Source organism: Mytilus trossulus, chromosome 8, assembly GCF_036588685.1.
Source record: "Mytilus trossulus isolate FHL-02 chromosome 8, PNRI_Mtr1.1.1.hap1, whole genome shotgun sequence".
In the NCBI taxonomy this organism is placed as follows: domain Eukaryota; kingdom Metazoa; phylum Mollusca; class Bivalvia; order Mytilida; family Mytilidae; genus Mytilus; species Mytilus trossulus.
The window spans coordinates 65,760,410-65,783,753 of NC_086380.1; the positions used below are offsets into that span (position 1 = coordinate 65,760,410).

Below are 23,344 nucleotides of genomic sequence, written 5' to 3' on the forward strand. Positions count from 1 at the left end.
AATAAAAGAACAGTATAACACGTAATTAAGATGATAAAAATGTCAGTACCTACTTCACGACCATTATGTATAACTTGTGAAATTGATACAAATACTCTTTGAGAAAAAGGACGAGATGTTCTGGTTCTTCAACTTACTGCTAAAAAACTAGTCGTGTTTCATAATTTTTTGTAGCAGCTTCAAGCCTAGGACCGTGAATATTAAATGAGATGGGAAACGTATATCATATATGCAGTTGACGTTGCTATTTTGGTACTAAAGGGGGGGAATTAATAATTTCAAGATTTAAATCTTCTCGTTTGTTTTAGATTATGGAACAAAGAGGGGCGAAAGATACCAGAGGAACAGTCAACTGGAACAAAGATGACCGTGTATGTTAAATTTGAGGTATTAGTCTAGAAATTAGGAATTTCAACTCGGTGAAGACTTACTAATCGAGTACTCGTTCGGTAAAATATTTTCAAAATTGAAACTGAAAATTGTTCCATTTTATGTTTTTGGGGTCGTTGTCTCTTGAACGTAAAACACTCAAAAAGTCAAAGAAATTTGATACTATAATTAATAGGTCACTAACTAAATGTACTAATTATGTAAACTGTCTACAATCTAATTAAGAAAATTTATAAATATCTATAGGAAAATTATTACTCAAACAACAGTAAACAGAAATATTTAATGATCAACAAAGGGGTGATAATTAGAATTTTTCACTGATGCCTTCAATCAATTTCTGAGGGTCGTCACAGATAGCAACAAATTTGTTCTTATTCAAAAATATTATCTTGTCAACTATTTCTTGGACGAGGCGATTTCTCATCTAATTTACGTAACTTACGGTCCTGCTGAGGAAAACATATGCCCTGACGGTACAAATGTGAATAAATGACTAAGAATACTAGCTTAACGTGTAAGCCTTGGGAAAGAGCTCTTGTTCATAGACTAGCTCTGATTGGATGATTTTAAAAGACATTAGGTAAACGCACCCATTCGAGTCATAATTTTTTATTAAATCTTTAATTTCCTGGGAGGCGCTCTCAATAAAAATATTTTTGTTTAAGCTTTAGAAAGAAACACAATTTTATCAGGCAACCTATAAATCGAGTATTATTTTAGTATTCGATACTCGGTACTACCGAGCGATACTTGAGTACTCGAGTACTCGTTGACATCCCTACTCGAAATGAGGCAGAGGTAGCCGTGTCTGTTGTTTCCTTGATTTTTTAGTTCTGGGGTTATATTGATTTCACCCAACCAGAAAATTTTGGATTGTTAATTGAAAGACCATAATCAATAAATCTGAAATATATAAGTGAAATCTTCATGTTTTTGGCAAGTGTTGGAAGGAAAGTCTGACTAATATGAAATTAATAAAATAAGCCGCTGTCGGCAAAGCATGGTGGACAGTTTGCTTTCATAGAATAAGAAGGTACTCAGCTACCATAGATACATATAAATTGCACATACTATGTTTATTTTAGAAGTCTTCATTTTGAAACATACCAACATATGTAAGTTTATTATAGGGCATTGAAGGGTATAGCATGTTCAATTATTAAATGTTGATACTTAATTTTTTATTCGTAGTTCCGGGAAAAAATGTGTCGAAAATTTCATACATGGTCATTATGTGAAAGAAAATTTAATATGTATACGTATTCAGTAAACAGTAAACAGGAAAATGGTGATTAATGTAAATGAACATGCAACACACGGTTAAGCCTGATTACAAATAAGTGTCCTTGATAATTATAATGTGGTGATTTTTTTTTATTCAAGGCTATTTTGTGTAAGAATATATATAAATATTCGGTGAACAGATTGATTACAATGCATGCGAAAATAAGTTCGGTGTAAAATATAAGAAGCTCTTATTTGTAGTTCCTTGTGAAAATGCGACAGATGTTTTATGGGATGTAAGGACAAATGGACGAAAAAACAGGAGTAAAAAAGTATTCTTGTATGTCTCTTCCCTTCAGAACGATAATGTTGTACTTGTATAAACTGCTGAAAATGACATAACTGAATCAAACGTAAAAAAATACCTCTGTTTTGCCTGTTACAATTTCAGCTCATTGATGGCTTATTTGATAAATTTTAGTATGCACGTATTATTTTGACCGTATAAACAGAATAGGATGGCAGTTGTGGTTCTATGAGGATCATAAATGTATCAATGTAAATGCATGGCTACTTTAGTTGCATTATGGGATGATATGACATACTAAAAAAGCAACATACAATTCAAGGAATACAATACCAAGATTTTCGATACATTGAATCGGATAAATTTTAGATTTTTTTTAAAGAAATAATGTATTCACCTTTTGGTTTTAAATCCATAATATACATATATATTGTTCATGATATGAACATGACTAAGCAACAAATCAGTTACCTAGTACACATATTACAGAAAGTACAAGAGATAAATCGATTATAAATATAATTGTTTGAACTCGTTTGTTTGCTTTTTGGTCTTGATTGTTTGTCTCTCATATCTTATTAACTCTGCATTTGCATTCAGATATCGCAGATCAAATGTATTCGTTCATTGTGTATTAATTTACGTTTTTTGATTGAGTTAAGTATGCCAATTGATATTTTATCGTGTGTTTTTCTATGTTGTGATGTTATGCTATTGTTTTAGAAAAATGGAGAAGGCTTGGATCCATTAAAACGTTTAATCCCGCTGCAAATGTTTGCACCAGTCCTAAGTCCGGAATCTGACGTACAGAAGTTGTCGTTTGTTTATGTAATATAAACGTGTTTCTCGTTTCTCGTTTTTTTTATATAGATATATAGGACCGGGGCCGTTGGTTTTCCGGTTTGAATGGTTTTACACTAGTAATTTTGGGGCCCTTTATATCTCGTTGTTCGGTGTGAGCCAAGGCTCCGTGTTGAAGGCCGTACATTGACCTATAATGGTTAACTTTTTTTAAATGGTTATTTGGATGGAGAGTTGTCTCATTGGCACTCACACCACATCTTCCTATATCTATAGAAATAATTATTGGGTAGGTATGGATCATTGTTGAACTCCTGATTGAACGGCATTGCAATTTGATTCTATAACATTGAATATAACCTTTTAGAAATCTTTCAGATAAGATCAGACAATCAGGTTTCCTGAATAATCCGATGTTACAATATAAGTACGCAGAATCTCCGATAAAATAGTTATCGAGCAATATTCTGGTCATTTATCCCTTCCAGAGATATGTTCACGATTGACGACAGTAATCTTAATAACCTATCATCACAAATTATCTTCTGAAATTTGATGTAGCTGTTAATATATTTTGCATTTCTATTAGTCGTGATAATAGAACTATATATCGACTAAGCAGGTTGATACAGGTTAAGGACAATAAATCAGATTTAATGTTACTAATAAAATATCGTCATTAATAAAATGAAATAAACTTCTGAAAATGGGTACCAAGAGGATTGTTTTTGGTGGTGGAATTTTCATTTTCGTATGTTGGTAATAAGGCTATTTTTTTTTTCACTTGTGATCACTATTTTTTACACTACCATGTGTTTTGTCGGGTAAAACAACCCTTAAAGTTTTTGATATTGTCTTTGCAAAATTATTTAATTTCAGTTACTGCCAGAATATTTAATTCCAAAATTTTAATGACCCCCTTCAAACCCCTTCTAGTATACCAAAGGTTATCCATTATATGTGTCTTTTCCTAGTCAGGATCCTAAATAGTGAGTGGTTGCCATGTGTCAAACCTAAGCTGAGATGATTTTTTTATCGAAATATGTGGTATCTATGCAGATCTTGTGGTTTCTTTTCGATGTGTTAACAACATTTATAGATTCGGAGTTTTTAGATAGACATGCACCTGTGTGTGTTGTTCGGTTCATACTCTACTAAGCGTTTCCTTATTTATATTCACATAATCAACTACGCCTTCTACTGACTGCTTAAGGAGGAAACCAAAATCCCATTGAAACTTGAGCATGGATAATATAACAATTGTACTTAATTGAAAATACTTTGGAGCTACCATTCATTTATTGCTTCGCATCACTGTGCGGAGCTATTAATTTCAGTCGAAATACACGCCATCTTGAATAAATTATTTATCCCGTATATATTTTGATTGGTTGCATTATAATGAGGCTGAGATACAGCAACAGTAATTGGCTTAAATCAGATAAAGAATTACAGACGTTTCTCGTCCAGGATAAGACATCAAATGCCGGCAAATTTACTATGTCAATTTCAGTTCCGATGAACTGTCATTTATTTATGTTCGTTTTATTATGCATACATTCCACAGATAGATTTAATATCAAAATATCAATTATTAATTCATTTTTAGTTGCTTTGTCACTCTGCAATTTGCACTATTTACCATGTTTAACAATGTTCCTATACAATGTTTACAAAAATGCATTTTCTGTATTTTATAACTACTGACAATATAGGCACACCTTTAGAAAGGCACACATCAAGAGTCGTGTCTAAATTTATTATTGTTTCAACAAGAAATTTAAAAATTTTAAAAGCATGGGTGTATAACGCACACTCTTTTAAAGTCCATCCATTTGATATCAATCAATAATTAAAAATACCATATTTCCATTACTAATTTAACAACCACATCTCACATATAACCTTAAATTAGTAAAGAGCGAGGCAGGCCATAGTTATTTAAAAATCTAAAACTTGTATTACTTTTTGGATATGATTTGTAGTTGCAATGTAAAAAAATCGTAAAAATCCACTTTCTCTTCATTGACGATATGATATTGTAGCCCTCGATGAAACACTTAATCACTAAAATTGTAATCCAGCTGCTGTTGTTCTTTATTGTTTTCTTGATTTTTTTAAAAGCTTTTTATAACTAATCAGTTTATTAAGTGTCGTCTTCATAAAGGATGCATACTCAGTCTAGTGTGTATTTCCTTTTGCACACAGGTAAAATTTAACCATATGTAAATATTAATAAAATAACGTAATGCGACAAAATAAGTCAATGACAAAGAACGTTTCACATATCTAGGTGGATATTTAACACACCATCAACCACACATTTATACTGAATAGCTTCCGTCTACCTTCTGAATTAAAAGGTCGTTAAAGAAAAGTTTTAAAAGATGTGTTTAGTTAAGAATCCAAATTAATATAAAATTAATGCAGTGCTAATACAAATTTCAACAGTGTCAGTTAAAGAACAGTTTGATTTTGGTTAGAATACAAACGAGTAAGTATACTTTCGGATTTACATATATGAGGGGGGATACATTAAGTATACTTATTTACAATCGGACTGAAAAACAGATAATTTTTGAACGCTTTGATTAAAATAATCTGATAACAGATGTTTATATTTTCTGTTTTAAGACCTGTCAGGATTCTCGGGTTTTGTTATTATAATACACACCTTTAACAAAATGGAGACAGATATATATGATGTAATCCTACCAGAATAGATAGTAGAACGGAATGTTGTTAGATTCTTGTTAGCGTGACCAACGGTTTTGAATTTAAATCAGATTATGTTATGTACAGGCACAAATTCGTTTATTGGGTTCATAAAACATTGAATTTTGGACATTTATTAGGATCATAAAACAAGGGATGAATATCAGTCTAATAAGGTTACCTGTATAGATGCCATATTTAACTGATTGATCAGTCAGGTGTGTACATGACATTCTATAATTAAACTTTACCTGTTCTTGTAAATTGAGCTGATAGTTTTTTTAAATTTGTATTTAAAAGGTGAAATGTAAGTAGCCACATGTGTGTTCAGTCTCTCGACCTTCACATATGTATTATTATCAAAAAAGTATTATATTTAAATATAATATATGTGATAACATTTTGTGAGGGAATTTGATGTTTGCTATACCACTGTTCATTTCAACGCACTTTTTGATAATACTACTATACCAACCAGATTGAAAATTGTTGTCGTGTTTTGAAAATGATTTTACTTTATATCCACTTATTATTTCTGAATCTTTTAAAATTTAAAAAGAGGAAGTTTTCTGATTAAGGTCAATAATTATGCAGACTTTTAACGCCCAAACTTTCTATTGCCTTACCTAGAAAAATGAAAGATCTAAAACAATACCAATACAGAACATAATGTTTATGAATGTATAGCAAAACAATAAGTCATTGCTAAGATTGAACTGAAATAACTGCAATTTTCTTCCTACCAAGTTTACCCCTACTACTTATTATGATGTGTACAGGTCATTGTTATTGAATCTCACGCGATTCGATTGGATAAAGTTATGTATTAGTTTATCTTCAAACTATTCATGCTTTTTATACATGTATAATAATTAAATTATTTTTAGATAGAATAAGAGTAAGCGTATATTTTATACTAAATAGTTTTCACGGATTTGGCTATACTTTTTGAACCTTTTGGATTATAGCTCTTCATCTTTTAGATAAGCTTTGGATTTCAATTATTTTGGCCACGAGCATCACTGAAGAGACATGTATTGTCGAAATGCGCATCTGGTGCAAGAAAAATTGGTACCGTTAATTTTATTACCACCACTTAGTCCCCGAGGGTATCACCAGTCCAGTAGCCAGTACTTCGGTACTGGCATGAAAAATATTGTTATTAAAATTTGCTGTTACAAAATATTAGAAAATTATTATAAATTAAGGAATGTATCTCCCTCATGCAAAGCTCTGATTCCTTTCACGGATTTGGCTATACTTTTTGAACCTTTTGGATTATTGCTCTTCATCTTTTAGATAAGCTTTGGATTTCAAATTTTTTTGGCCACGAGCATCACTGAAGAGACATGTATTGTCGAAATGCGCATCTGGTGCCGTTAATTTTATAAGCACGTCCCTGTCAATAAGTGTTTCCGTAAAAATATTGGATGAGTTAACAACTAACAACCTTTCGATAATATTAAATAAGACATGTTATAATGATCCAATTAATTGCAATTGATATTCCATGTCACGAAAAGTACTGATATTAGGTCAAAAATAAATTGAAGAAATTGCAAATAATCTTAACCTTGTTAATTCATCTTACATTGATGAAGTCATTAAGTTTTTTTTTTGTTAATAGCTCACAATTACAGGCTTTGTATATCCTGCATAGGTAACGCTTTTCAGTAAAGTGCATAATTAAATCCTCTGCCATTTCGCATAACGAAAACGGAGAATGCAATATAAAAGTTGACCAGTTTTTTTTTAAAGCAACAGTGAGTTTGATCTGTACAGCTCTTAAAAGAATGAACAATACTTTAGTTAAGGTTTTTTTTTCTAGTTTCCAGTTAATTTTCAGAACTATCGACTGCAGTAAAGTCAACCAGACAATTAATTCGCTTGCAGTCAATTACGATAACAAATGTTCAGATTGTTCAGTAGCTTTTATGTACCTGTACGAAACGACAAAAATATGCTGATTTTTTTACAGGTTCTATATTGACTGAACAGTACTGAGTGTACAAAACGAGAAAGTATCTGAAAAATAAACTTAAATATTTAACTAGACATAAAGGTTTAAGTTTCACACTTTTAAGACAGTGATAAGATCAAAACTTTTACACTAAAATGTGGTTGAAAGTGATAAGAGATGCACTTCACCTAAAAATCTTTGTTGTAAGGTAAATATACCTATACGGCATAGTGATCTGTGGGCCCCAAATTATCAAATGTGAAATAATTCAAACTAGAAAACTAACGGCATTATTCATGTACAAAAAAATGAATGAAAAACAAATATGTAACAAATAAACTAACGACAACCATTGAAACCCTTGTTCATGTTCACTATAAGAAGTAGAATGGTTTTAGAAATCGGAACTAATTCATTTAGTGTTTTGCTTCATTTAAGTAAATTGACAAATAAAGACAACACTAGTATACAGTTATTCAATAGTCAAAAATCGATTGAGTGAAAACAAATCTGGGTTAAAAATTAAAACCGAGAGAAAGGATTTCAGGAATTGGTGTTCTTTATGTTTCATTTCAATTTTGATTTACTACTTTCAAATAATTTCTTTAGCAATGTTAGTTATGTAAATTATTCGTAAGTACTAATACTATTTTTGTCTCCCCCAAAAGGTGGCACGAATAAAATTGTTAATGAATGAATTACTTCGACACTTATGTATGACTTCAAAATAGAAACTATGACAAATATGACGATTTCAACTTTCCAATTCCATCCTTTTTATTTTGCAGCAGTGAAAGACTCTCTGACGTTTACATATCTTACTTAATACGTTACGCTCATACGAATATTTCATTAATGAGGTTGTGCTTTTTGCATAAAACAAAACTCTGCAACACAAGAGTTGTCAGGAAGACCGAGTTAAATCGACAATAAGTTCTATTGGTACCATTGTGACTTGGTTGACAGAAACGATGTGTCCGTGCCTGAAAAAACTAGCGGCATGTGTTCGCTGTCTTAAAGTTTTAAATACAAGTATAGTCGCCTAATTTATAGTATAACCCATTGTATTCTATTTTAGATTTTTACATGTTGTTGTATCAGTGTGTTCATGCTATTCCACTAGTTTAAGTTTAAGTTTATATCTTGATTTGTCTATTCTAATCGATTAGCATGATTTTAACATCGATAAACTGCTTTAATTCATGGTGCCAGACATAAATAACCGTTTACGATATGTATAAAAAGAAGATATGGTATAATTGCCAATGAGACAACTATCCGCAAAAGACCAAAATGACAAAAACATTAACAACTATAGATACCCGTACGGCCTTCGACAATGAGCAAAGCCCATACCGCATAGTCAGCTATAAAAGGCTCCGATAAGGTACCTGATTTTTTTTAAATATTTATATAACATCGAACTAAAACTGATTGATTTAGTCGAGAATTATGACAGGTAATGCACGTGCCAAACGCAAGAAATAAGACGTAGATACTTCCGAATAAATTACGGCTGTGAAATCAGAATTGAGAAACTATATGGGTCTATAAACCTCGTATGACCCAAATGTTGCAAAACACTTGTCCCATCTCCATGACAAACATGTTGTGGTCCCTGTAGATAAATCCCCAAACAACATAGTCGTTATGTGTAAATCTTATTACATAAACTGCTTGATAAATGAGTTAGGTATTGACAATTCACTTGGAAACTCGAAATATATTCCCCCGACACTTTCCAAGGTAAGAAGAAAACCTAGATAATCATAGGTCTGTTCTATGTTAAATTAGAAAATCAATCACAGATGAAAAACTGGATCTTCCATTAATGTATTGGATACCAAAAATAGTGTCCTTAAAACAACGGTATATTACTGGGTCTTCCAAGTGCTCCACGAACAATATTTCTAAATTATCAACGTCTATTTGATCAGCAATCGAAACCGGGCTTCAAAGTTTGTGTGAAACTGCCTATTCTAGGGTTGGTGTAAATCAGATGTGGACACTAAACAATGTAAAAGGCGACGGATGTCACTTGTGGAGTAGGGCCTGCTTATCCATTTGCAGGACCTTAGTGCATTCCCAGTTTTGTGGGGTTTCTTGCTGTTAAGCTTCTGAGTGTTTTATGTTGTGTCTTGGGTACTATTATTTGTCTGTCTTTTTCTTTTTTTAGCCATTACGTGGTCAGTTTATTTTCGAACTATGAATTTGACTGTCCCTCTGGTATCTTTTGCCCTATTGTTTTTTTTTAGAGAACATGCAATCTCAGACTCTTTAATCTTACAGTTTTATCAAAACATTTATCTTTTCTACACTTTGTACAAGTATTCCCCATTCCCAACAAAAATCAAATTGAAACGGTTGGTTTTGCTTTGTTTCATAATAAGGATACAAGTATCTTTTCTTAGGAAGGTATACATCCTATCTTTGTAAAGAATGACTCTGATTCAAACAAACAATTCTCTGAAACAGACATTATCAAAATGCTTGATTTCTTGATTGACAACAGGTTTGAAGGACGTGTTTTTCAACAAACTATCTGCATTCCCATGTGAACCAACTGTGCCTTTCTGTTTTTCGACTTGTTCCTTTATTCTTATGAGACCAATTTGATACCGTAACTTCTTAGTAAGAAAGAAAAGATGTTAGAACTATTCTTTAATTTAGCTTTCCGCTACACAGATGTTGTTCTCTCACTAAAAAAATCAAACTTTGGTAAAAAGGATACAACAGATTCAGTAGAGTGTGCCTCATTTCTTGACTTACATTTAGAAATTTATAATGAGGGTCGATTGAAAACAAAACTTTACGAGTAAAGAGATGATTTAAGCTTCCCAGTTGTAAACTTTCGATATCTATGTGGCATCATTCCAGCTGCACCTGCATACGGAGAATATATCTCCATATTGATACACTATTCCCGGGCTTGTATTTCCTACCATTATTTCCTTGATTGAAGATTGATGCTCACAAGAAAGCTATTATACCAAGATTTCCAGATGTGGCGTAGAATCTGCATTTCCTTCCGGGCACATGAAATCAATCCCAGTTTTTGATGGGGTTTGTGTTGCTTTGTCTTTAAATCCAAAAGCTATTTAAAAAAAAAAATATTTTACATGCAAACGTTTAGTACACTGAAAATCCCCTTTACTGTCAAAAAAAGTACTTGATCTTCCTATATCTATTTAATTAAAAAAAAAACTTGCACTAAATGTATACATGACATATTTTCTTCATCAGGATTAACCCCATCATTTATGTGCTCACTAGTGAAACCATCACCGACCTCGGGCTGATAGTTCTCTGTAGATTCTTCTGTACCACGAAGCTCTTAGTCTTTATCCTCTACATCCAAATGTGCTGTGGTAAAAAATAGTCTCTTCTCCTCGGTGAGGATTGTGAATGGAATCTACAAATATTTGAAAATTTAAAACTATTAAAGATGAGCTAATTGCATGGGTGTCAGTAATGTCTAATAATACTGATATGAAGAATTAAAAATAATAATAAATTAAATTGAACATTTAAAAATATTTTGCAAATATGAAATTCAAGGTTCCCTTTGTTTTTCAATACAATAGCATTTCATCATAAATTTAGCATATTTGTATATATTTTTAAATATTGTTTTGCCTTCAAGGAAACTTGCCTGTCAATCTATTCGAGGAGCAAAATTTGTTCGCTGGAAATATAATTGATAAGGCGTTGCTGGCGTTGTGGTTTTGTAGTTATAGAAAAACCCTTAGAGTTCAGAAGTACAAACATTTGGATTCTGAAATACTCTGTGTTAATGTTATGTTAAACCTTTCTACCCGACCCTGGCTTTGGGGATGACAAGGACGCCCATTAATTTGTCGTGTTTTAAAAACATCAGTAACATCTGCTAGGTTGGAGTATGAAAATTATTTTCCATTGTCAGACTGTAAAATTCTTGGTGATCCTAACAGGTAAAGATACTTCAGAATTAAATCTGCCATTTCTTTAGCAGTTTTGGTTTTTGTTGGTCCTCCAAAGGCAAATCTTGAGTAACAATCAATTATGTTGCATGCATATGAATATCCTCTTACTGCTGGCATCTTAATTAAATCTACTTGCCAGCGACTGTTAGCTGGAATTGGTCTGCGTGTTGTAGTATTTTTTGGTAAATCAATAGCACTGGCACATTGCTGACACTTCACTTCTGTTTTGAACAGAATTTTAATGGTTTCTCTGACAACGGGAAATACTGTTGTCCTCAGTGCTTCATATTTAGTGTCTGCTTTTCTGTGGTCCTTTCTATGATTTTCCTTTATCATATTCACCAAATCATTTTTGCTAACACATCTTCTGTGGTGAACATTTTAATCAATAGCTTTTCTAAACAGACAAACAATCTGTCTTCTGATCATAGAAATATTGACTTAACATCGTTTTTACTTCTCTCTCAGATAATCCAAGTTTTAGTTCTGCAATCATTTTTTCTGACCCCATTTGCTGTTTTGTTCTTTTGTTTTACCTATTTTCACATTTTCTCATAATAAGGCATGTCGGCCCAAAATGTCTCGGCGTTCGGTTCTTTGCTTATCCCTTTTTTTCTATTTCTTTCGAAAACATACCCTTCAACCGGTACTGTATTTTTCTATCATAGCTGTCTTAAAGACACTTACTACGTAATTTGATAAAGTTAGACGCTATTGCTGCCAGTCCTTAAAACGGAAGTCGATCAGAGAAGCTGAAAATCGCAAATCGATTAGAGAAGCCAAAAAATGGACGTCGATCAGAGGGACATAAAATTGGTCTTCGAATTGGAGTCTTGTTTTGTTGTGACGTAAGAATTGGACGTCGTTTTGAGGAACGGATGTTGATTAGAGACCGGACGTCAATCTGAGTCTTACATATATATTTGTTAAGGCGCCAGCTTAAGAACGCCTACGGGTGCGGACAATTCTCGCTGCATTGAAGACCTGTTGGTGACCTTCTGCTGTTGTTTTCTATGGTTGGGTTGTTGTCTCGTTGACACATCCCCTATTTCAATTCTCAATTTTATATACATGATATATGTTACTCTTACTTAGAAATTATGATTTTTTATATAGTTCAGAATTAACCCATCTCTTTACCCTTCACTGAGTCCATTGAAAACTGTTTCAATAATCATATTATGTAACTACACACAACAAAAATCTTATAATGGTATATCAATCCCTATAGGCGTCTTGGGTTAAAGTTGTAGTTTGTATTTCTACCCATCATAATAAGATTAAGTCTCATTCTTTTTTTCTAATGAGGTTCTTCATTAATGTAAAATACACAATGACATGAAATAATTTATTATCCATCTATTATTAACTTAATACAAAAACAAAATTCTATCGATTTCTTTTTTTTAATATAGTTTTGAAAATATGTGGAAAAGTAAATGACGAATAATGACTATATATTAGCAATATGTGTATGAAAGTTCAAGAAGAATGTTTTGTATAATAAGACGACTACAAATAAATGTCCCTCAACACACCATGTATAAACACTTTTGTTTTTCAGGAAGCATCATGTTCAATCAGATAAAAAACGTAACGTTTTCTGCTGTACTATAGAGTGAGAGTTTTATAAAACATGGCACCCCTGTCTAAAGAAGAAGATAATTATGTGCGATTAGCTTTGTTATTGAAAGGAGTGTCACCAAGAGCAGTCCGTACTTATTTTGACAGAGAATTTCCACCTTCCCATCTACATTCAACACTGACTAAAGACTACAACACTCTTTTTGACTTAAAATTTAAGAGAGTTTTGAACCAGGTTCAGTGGAATCTTTTGTTTCCAAGAAATGGTATGTTTGTTCAACTGCAGATAGAGAAGATTTATACTGAATATATACAACAACAACAAAAAAAATAGACCCCAAAAGCAAGAAAAACATAATGCTATGTTTAACACTCCGCCGTCAGCACTAAATCAATTTTATATAACATATGTTTTATCTTTTATCTGAAAAGATTTAAACAAAGACTATCAAATTTGACCAAACAGATATTTCAAGTTCAAGTTGCCATAACCAGATTATGCTGTTATCAATGAAATGAAAATATATGATATGATTGGTAATGAGTAAACTAATCACCAGAGACCAATTTACATAGAGGTTAGCAACAAAAGTCACCATGCCGTCTTCAACAATAAGTAAAACAAACACCTTTATACAAACTATTAAAGGTTCTGTCATGTGATATAACTGTCAATGAGATAATTCTCCAACACCTGTATGTCACTGACAGTCTAAATCGAAGATAACTATACATTTAGTATTCGGCTATGATTTATACTAAGCGATTTAGACTGATTCACAATCTTGTTCTCAAATAATGGCATTAGACTTTATAAAGGCTCATTTCCAATCACAGTGTTGGCTTAACCGATTAATTTATAAAGCTTGACGAATGGATTCGTTAATTAGTTAAACTTCATAATTGCCACAATAAGGCGTAACACTTGAACGAGGACAAATTGATATATATATATATCTACTAGTAAATGTAAACTAAGTTCTGTATGATAGGCATATTAAAGGTTTAAAAATCTTTTTTTAACATAAGATTAAAAGAAATTATTAGCCCAGTGATACCAGTATTGACAAAAATCAGTTTATATATTCATTAATCCCGGACAAACAATGGATGATCTTATTGTAGTATAAAAGCAGAATTTCTTCGAAATTTTACAGAACAATAAAATATTTGTCCGTAACATTAACTCATTGAAATACCTGAACAAAACAATATTTTTTTGGGCATATAACAACTACATAAAAAGCATAAAAATATGGACATACATATAAATATATGATTGGGTTAAATTTCATTAATTTCATATCTCCACCTACCCCTTATTTTATCTCGATGATATTAACAAAACATATATTAAAGAGCACACGCTGAAATTCTAGCCTGTTCTACTAATCATGTATTTCATCTTGAAAGTCTGTAATATGACGATTTTTCTACAAAAGAGGGGCGAATGATACCAGAGAGACAATCAAACTCATAGAACTCCATAAACGTAAACTTATCAATATATATAATGAAAATTAGATACGCACATATCATATTTAGTTATCCTATTACTCCGAATATGATTATAATAAACATTACAAAAAAATCTTAATTTTTCTAAGTATTCACTGAACTATGTCAATGAGTTCGAAAACGATGTACATATAACAGAGGGAAATTTTATAACGTAAGGCATCTATATAAAAATTAACACAGTTATTTCTTCTATTTTCTAACATATAAAGCTGTAAGGCGAAATAGTTAACGAATGCCGGATCATTATCACTGTCTCGTTCTGAGACAGAAGTGACAGGCGAAACATAAGTCAAAACATGAAAACTAGTTATATGTACACTAATTGCAAATACATAAATATAACAGAAAGACAAAATAATCAATCAGATTCTGATTTTTTTTGTAACAGACACAATGCCGTCCTACACGTTACTATAAAACATTTGACAGACAGAAACAAATATTGCCGAAAGAACCATTTCAGTTTTTAACATGTTTAATTGTTGTTGTTTTTTTCTTTGCTTAGTGGTGTTTAATGCAACTTTGATATTAAACATGTGCTATTCATTAAAATATGAAAGGATTAAGCATCAATAACAACTTATGAAAAGCTATCTCCTCATTACATGTACATATGTTTTTTTACGTATACTTATAATTTCATTGAAAAAAGTAGAACTAACGTGGATTAATACATGCTACTAATGAGCATGCACATACAAATACATATTAACAGTGTTTATTACTTATTGTGTACTAAACATAAGTGTGGAGGCAAGTAATCTTCAGTTAAATTTCGCTCGCTGTTTCGTCCGAATTCAAATATAAAGAAAAAGATGTGGTATTAATGCCAACGAGACAATTGTCCACAAAAGACCAAAATGACACAAAAATTAACAACTATAGGTCACCGTACGGCCTTCAACAATGAGCAAAGCCAATACCGCATAGTCAGCTATAAAAGGCTCCTATAAGGCAATGTAAAACAATTCAAACGAGAAAACTAACGGCATTATTTATGTATATAAAAGTATTCATTTTCTAAATTCCTTTGTTTAAATAAGATAAAACTTTAATAAGGGTTAGATTGCTCGTATCAACTTGTTCTTGTCTCGGTCAAAACATGTGTTAACATAACATAATCATCTGATATAATTGAATAACAATATAAATTGACATATGCATACTACAAAATGCTCCAACACATCATTACATTCTAGTATTCACTTAATCTCTGTATGATCCATATCCATAAATATGACAATAAATGGCAAACTGTACGTTGAAGTTATTATGAGCACTTTCGATGAACTAACAGCTCAACAACATTTTTAAATAATATAACCATGGTAACGGAAAGCCTTCTTTTGAATAACAAAATGATTTCATGTGCACATATAGCCAATATATCTAAATCCAAAATAACAATAACCCGTTTTACAACTTCTCTAACCAGATTGAATATGTATAACTATATATCGCAGGGAAATCCCTTTAGGCAAACGAAAAGAAATATATGTATATAAGTACATTGAAACACGTATATATCAACACTATTTATAAGTCGATATAAATCTTTATCAACAAAGATGTAAGACAAAATCATTAAGCATACTTTTAAAAAGTGGAATAAATGAAATAATGCTTGGAAATATAATTATGAAAAACACAAAACAATCACACAACAATGTAAATATGTATGATTCAAACAACGAATATCCCTTTAAGCTCTATAGCATTCACAAGTTGAAAAACTGTGTGAACGATCGACCAAAGTCCGTTTTCAGAGACAAAGAGGCCATGAAATGTCTATCAACTCTTCATGATAAGTATGTTGTTGTTCCTGCGGACAAAGCTTCAAATAATATTGTCTTTGTATGTAAATCGTACTACTACGAATGTCTTGTAAAAGAATTGGGTATAACGGAGCACTCGGGTAATCCCACATACAAAGACATATCATTTGACAAGGATGAGATTTTATCAAATCATAAGTCCTTCATGGCTTCAATAAACATTACATTGAAGACCAAATCGGAGGACTTACCTTGTTTGTATTGGATACCAAAACTTCATAAAATTCCGTACAAACAACGGTATATTGCTGGCTCATCTTCATGTTCCACTAAAGAATTGTCCATTAGATTGACTAAGATTCTGTCCGCAGTGAAAGAGGGTCTTCAGAAATACTGTGAAACTGTTTACTCGCGTAGTGGTATTAACCATATGTTGATTCTTAAAAATTCTAAAGAACTTCTAGACAATTTTAAATCTCGGTCTTTTTCTGAAATTAGTTCCATCAAAACTTTTGAGTTTTCAACCCTGTATACCTCCATTCCCCATGTAAAATTGAAAAATCGCCTAAAAAAATTTATCCACAATGCCTTAGAACATAAAAATTATAGCATACGCTATAAATTTATCACTTTGGGATTTCATAAGGCATATTTCGTTAATAGTGACAAACAAAAAAGTAAATATGCTACACAGAAGAACAAGTGGTCAGTATGTTGGAGTTTCTTATCGACAACATATTTGTTGAGTTTGGAGGTAGACTTTTCCAACAAATTGTCGGCATTCCTATGGGAACAAACTGCGCGCCTCTTCTTGCCGACCTCTTCTTATTTTCGTATGAATCGAAGTTCCTCCAGACATTTGTCAAAAACAAGAGGATCAAAGAAGCCAGATTATTTAATTTCACTTTCAGATATATTGATGATGTTCTTTCCATAAACAATCCGAACTTTTCTGATTGGGTTCCATTGATATATCCCCCAGAACTAGAGATTAAAGAAACAACAGACACCGCTTCCTACGCCTCATTTTTAGACTTATATCTCGAATTTGACTTACACAGTCATCTCAGTACCAGAATCTATGACAAACGAGACGATTTTAATTTTGAAATTCCCACACCTTAGTAGCAACATACCAACTTCACCTGCATATGGGATATATATTTCCCAACTTATTCGATGTTCAAGAGCTTGCAGCTCCTACTCAGACTTTGTAAAAAGTCATCAGTGTCTGAATAGAAAGTTGATGAACCAGGGGTATGTCAAAGAACGTCTCGTCCTTTTTCTAAAAAAGTTCATCGGAAGGTACCAAGACCTTGTTGATAAATATTCCGTATCAACTTCTCAAATAATACACGATGGTCTTGATGTATAGATTCTGCGTACTGATGTTGTTTATCATCTTAACAACATGTTTTACTGTTCTTTCATTTGTCTTTGTTCTATTATTAATATTACTTTTACTGTTGAATGGTTTTATGTGATATCCGTTTGACTTGGCTCGGTACTTATACATATCGTCAATGTGTGTGTATTGGGGCTAATTTTTTGGTGGTTTGTTTAATATATGCGACTCTTTGTATTTCTTTTGTTCTTATTACGTGACTCTGTACTTTTAAAAGATTCCGTCAGTATTATTTTGGTTTATTATATGTCATTGTGATATATTTATATTATGAATTACTATACACATTGAACCACAAACGTCAAAATCATTCAATCGCGTTGTGGAATTAACTATTTTTGGATTCTCCTAAATTCTACCTATAACTTTTGGACTAGTTTAAATATCGGTCTATTTCTGTAATTTGTTCTTACATACTTTTGGTTTTTTTTAACTCTGTATGCTTACATTGCCTATGTAAATTTTAAAACTGTTTGTATGCACATTGAACGATTTTTTGACGTCAGACACTCAAGTCAATCCATGTGTTCGTAGATAGATGTTTTTGTGTTCTGTTAAATTGTCCCTTTTAAAATTGTTATGCGATGATGACTGCTGTAGATATAGGAAGATGTGGTGTGAGTGCCAATGAGACAACTCTCCATCCAAATGACAATTTAAAAAGTAAACCATTATAGGTTGAAGTACGGCCTTCAACACGGAGCCTTGGCTCACACCGAACAACAAGCTATCAAGGGCTCCAATATTACTAGTGTAAAACCATTCAAACGGGAAAATCAACGGTCTAATCTATATAAACAAAACGAGAAACGAGAAACACGTATATATTACATAAACAAACGACAACTACTGTACATCAGATTCCTGACTTAGGACAGGTGCAAACATTTGCAATGGGATTAAACGTTTAAATGGATCCAAACCTTCTCCCTTTTTCTGAAACAATAGCATAACATCACAAAATAGAAAAACATACGATAAAATATCAATTGGCAGACTTAACTCAATCAAAAAACGTATGATTACACAATGAACGAATAAATTTGATCTGCGATATCTGAATACAAATGCAGAGTTAATTAAATATTAGAGACAAACATTCATGACCAAAAAGCTAACAAACAAATTGAAACACAGGACATCACTGAGAAATATTTAACCAATCAATGTTCACTTTAGAAAAAAAACGTTTTTTTATAATCTTGAAGTTTATACAAATGTTGTAAGAATAAGTGAAAAATTGAAGATATTACAAATAATCAAAGCTGGTGTACAGACAAGATCCATATAAATAAAAAATAACAAAAAAGCATTATAAACAGTATCAACAGTTTGAATTAACAAGAAAATACGATTTGAGAGTACTCGCAGTTACTGACAGCTAGTTAAAAGCCAAAACCAATTAATAATAAAAAATCATGCATCAGAGACTAAAATCGATTAAAACACATCACAGGGATTTAGTATTTTAGCAATGCCAAAAATAAATGTATCGACAGGTAGTAGTATGGTGAAGAGCGACTTCTATAGAAATAAAAGTTAACGTGTCTGTGTTTCTATACATCTCGCCTCAAAAGATATTGAAATTTAGTTATGTTTTAATTTGCTAATGACAAAATCAATATCAGTGCCAATGTGAACTATATTCAGAGATCTAATTACAATATTGGTACGATAACCCTTACTTATAAGTTTGTTTAAAGGTTCGATGAGTTTACAAGGATCACATAGTAATTTCCTCGCTTTAAGTACAATATTACCATAAAATTTAGGATGTGAAATACCATTTTTAATAAGCTTTCTACAGGTATAGCCAAATTTACTAATCAAATCTTTGTATCTATGAAAGAATTTAGTAAAAGTTTTAAGTAATTTATGGTATCGAAATCCCTGACACAACAATTTACCAGTGATGCATTGATTACGTTCGTTAAAATCTATGACATCAGAACACACACGGGCAAACCGAACGAGTTGCGATATATAAACACCGTATGATGGAGCCAAAGGCACATCGCCGTCTAAAAAAGGAAAATTAACAATAGGAAATGAAAAATCGTCTCTTTTGTCGTAAATTTTAGTGTGAAGTTTCCCGTTTGAAATTGAAATGTCTAAATCTAGAAAAGGACAACTGCTGTTGTTTATGTTAGATTTAGTTAGTAAGTTCGTTTGGGTAAATTTCTGAAGTACCCATATTTTGACTATTTTATTAATTGTGACTGTTTATTTAACGCATCATGTAAATATAACGGAATTTGATCAGACTGTTATCAAAGAGAGAGGGTTAGCGCTATGAAACCAGGTTTAATCCACCATTTTCTACATTTGAAAATGCCTGTACCAAGTGAGGAATATGACAGTTCTTGTCTATTCGTTTTTGATGCGTTTTGTTTTTTGATTTTGCCATGTGATTATGGACTTTCCGTATTGATTTTCCTCTGAGTTCAGTATTTTTGTGATTTTACTTTTTATCAGCTATATTACGTTGATCAATCTTTATTATTATTAGCCACCAAAGATAAGCAGGACAACTGGCAAATATTGTCAATTAAGATTGGAGTTAAAAGCATCTGCTTTAAGTGGGATTCAAACACACAACCTATTATTGTCATTCGGCGACTGATTGTTGGATATTACCATTGACAATGATATCTATGTCAAGTTCTGAATAGAGGTTTATTCATTTTGATGCTCAAATAGTTTCAAAGTATGCTGTGATGATTCGTCTATATCGGTGTGACGAGCTATTCACTTGTATTTGTCCGTCCATTGTTAAACACTTTCATTACCTCCAGATAAAACTCCTGTGCTTTCTTTTATTATAAATGTTGCCCAGTTACCAGTTATAGGACTGTAACTGTAAATGCTAAGTGGCTTTTAATGTTATGTATGTACCTAAATACAATACTTTTGATGTTACAAGTATAACTGATTATAATACTTTTGATGATGCACTTACAAAATTTGTCTTTATCTTATATCTGAAGGTATACCTGATTCTTAAACGTGTGATGTTACAATAGTAATCGATTCACACACTTTTGATGTTACATATGTAATTAGTTCAACAAAATTTCATGTAACAGGTGTACCTGATTCTTATACTAGTTAGGTATAGGTATAGCTGCTTTTAAGTCTGTTGTTGCTGCAATTGTACCTCGTTCCACAATTTTTAATGGTATAGGTGTATTTGATTGTATCTCTGTTGATATTACACGTGTACGTGATTCAACAACTTTTAATCTTACAGATGTACCTGACTCCAATAATTTTGATGGTAAAGATATACCGGCTGATATCTCTGTTTCAGATATACCCACTTCTAAACCCTTTACTGTTACATATTCGACTAATTCTTATAATGTTTATGCGGGTGTCTTTGATTTGATAACTTTTGATGTTATAGGTGTAACCGATTCCTCAACTTTTGATGTAACCTTGATGATTTGTTTGATCAGACACTTGACATCTGTTACTCAGCCAATCAATGGATTTGACAGCCTTCCACATCCAGTAGAGACAACTCCTGGACCTGATCTAGCTAGAATAAAATGGTACAGAAATTATCTAGCTCATCATGAAAGTAATAACATAAATACTACTGATTTCAATACAGCATGGATTGACATATCACTTGTAAGTGTAATCTTGATAATTTATACATATAACTGGCAGATTATGAGATTTCCCATCTTTTATAAATATTGAAAATGTCTCCGACCCTGTTAACACACTGGTCATAATGATAGAAGTATACAGTGTATCAGTACCTCCATTTTTGTGTATGCTAAATGACTAAAGATTACAAAATGTAACTTTACTTCTAAGGTGTGATGTTATAAGTATGATAGAAATTATGAGTGAAATATAAACAAATAACTAAGAAAGAAAATTTCTTTACAGCTTTGTTTTCAATGGTTTCAGTATTAAAAATTGTGTCAATGTGTCATTATATTTCGGTTAAAGAATGCATTTATTAACATGCCTTAACCAAGAGCAGGCTAATGCCGCTACAAGACAGCACTCGCACCAGAAAAGTGGAAAGGGATTAATATAAATTGCAAAACTTGTTTCCCAATCCACTATAAACAATTCTTAAAAAGGAAGTGTGAAAAAATCATTCAAAATACCACACGCAAAAATTGTGCATACCAGAACGCCTGTTTTTTTACCAAAGAGAAATATTTGACGTTACAAAGTGAACAAATATCAGAAAAAGTAACAAATTCTATGTTCTGATGTTTTTCTGTTATACCAGTGTCCAAGGTTAGGGTGAGGGTTGAGATCAGAAAAAAACATGTCTAATCCCGCCACATTGTGTATGTATGTGCCTGTAATTCAGTGGTTGTCGTTTGTTTATGTGTTACATATTTGTGCTTTGTTCTTTTTTTATATAAATAATGCCGTTAGTTTTCTCGTTTGAATTGTTTTACATTGTCATTTCGGGGTCTTTTATAGCTGACTATGCGATATGGGCTTTGCTCATTGTTGAAGGCCGTACGCTGACTTACTCTAGTATTTGTTAATTTTTGTGTCATTTTGGTCTCTTGTGGAGAGTTGTTTCATTAATTGGCAATCATACCTGATCTTTTTTTTTTATAATTAATGGAACATTTCAGTATCAAAAATTACTTGCCACTTTCTAAAATTAAAATATACCCGACATATAAAACGATACAAAAAAGAAGATGTAGTATTATTGCCAATGAGACAATTCTTCTCAAAAGACCAAATAACATGGAAATTAAAACAAGTATAGGTCACACTACGGCCTCCAGCAATGAGCACAGTCCATACCGCATAGTCCGAAATGACAAATGTAAAATGATTCAAACGAGAAAGCCTAATTATTATACAATAAATGAACGAAATACAAATATGTAACACATGGCCAGTAAAAAAACAACATCCACTGAGTTACAGGCTCCTGAATAAGGACAGACAGACAAAAACATACAGTTTTTGGCGGGGTTAAAAATGTAAGCAGTATCTCAACCCTGTCCCTAACCATTTTGGACAGTGGTGCAACAGTACAATATAAGAACTACAAAAATCAGTTGAAAAAGACTTGAGTCATCAGATGGATACAAATAGAAATTCATATAATTAAACATAGAGTGGACGTAACCAGGTACATCTTAATAACAAAAGTACAAATCTAAGAGTACTAGCAGTTACTGGCAGCTAGTTGAAGGCCAATAAAAATCAACAAAACATCATGCATCTAAGACTAAGACTAAATTATCAATCAATAAACATCCATCATCTAATGGATTTTGTGTAAAGACGTCATAAAGAGTCAGAGAAAAACACGACGCTGTGCAATTCCAAGATACATGTATCGACATATTGTAGATCCATGAAAGTGTATTTGTATATGATGATACTATTTAGTTTGTTTTTATATACTGATAACACAATCAATTGTTATACCAATAAAAACAATATTCAAAAATCTAATTACCGAGTTGAATTGGTAACCTTTTCGAATAAAATCATTTAAAGGATCTTAAGTTTACCAGGATTGTTTCCAAATTTGACGGCATCATAAATAACATATCTGTAAAAATGAAGACGTGCAGTCCCGTTTGAAATAAGTTAAGTCTGTATGGAATTTTTCAAAAATGTTTTTATTATCTGGAAAGTAGCAATTGCAACATCGAATCTTTAAAATGATCAAGGTTGGATTGAAATTTT

The 23,344-nt window shown here is 32.0% G+C and overlaps 1 protein-coding gene across 1 annotated transcript; it reads right to left on the minus strand.

Annotated features, from left to right (window-relative positions):
• Window positions 1-11,305: 11,305 nt before the first annotated feature.
• Window positions 11,306-11,698, minus strand: LOC134727871 (SCAN domain-containing protein 3-like). The gene has a single exon (XM_063592266.1). It carries the CDS (start codon window positions 11,696-11,698, stop codon window positions 11,306-11,308), a length of 393 nt encoding a protein of 130 aa, XP_063448336.1.
• Window positions 11,699-23,344: the final 11,646 nt, after the last annotated feature.

What these genes read in the sequence shown, in the direction of transcription:
- LOC134727871 (XM_063592266.1), bottom strand. Translation starts at nt 11,698, where the DNA reads ATGATAAAGGAAAATCATAGAAAGGACCACAGAAAAGCAGACACTAAA.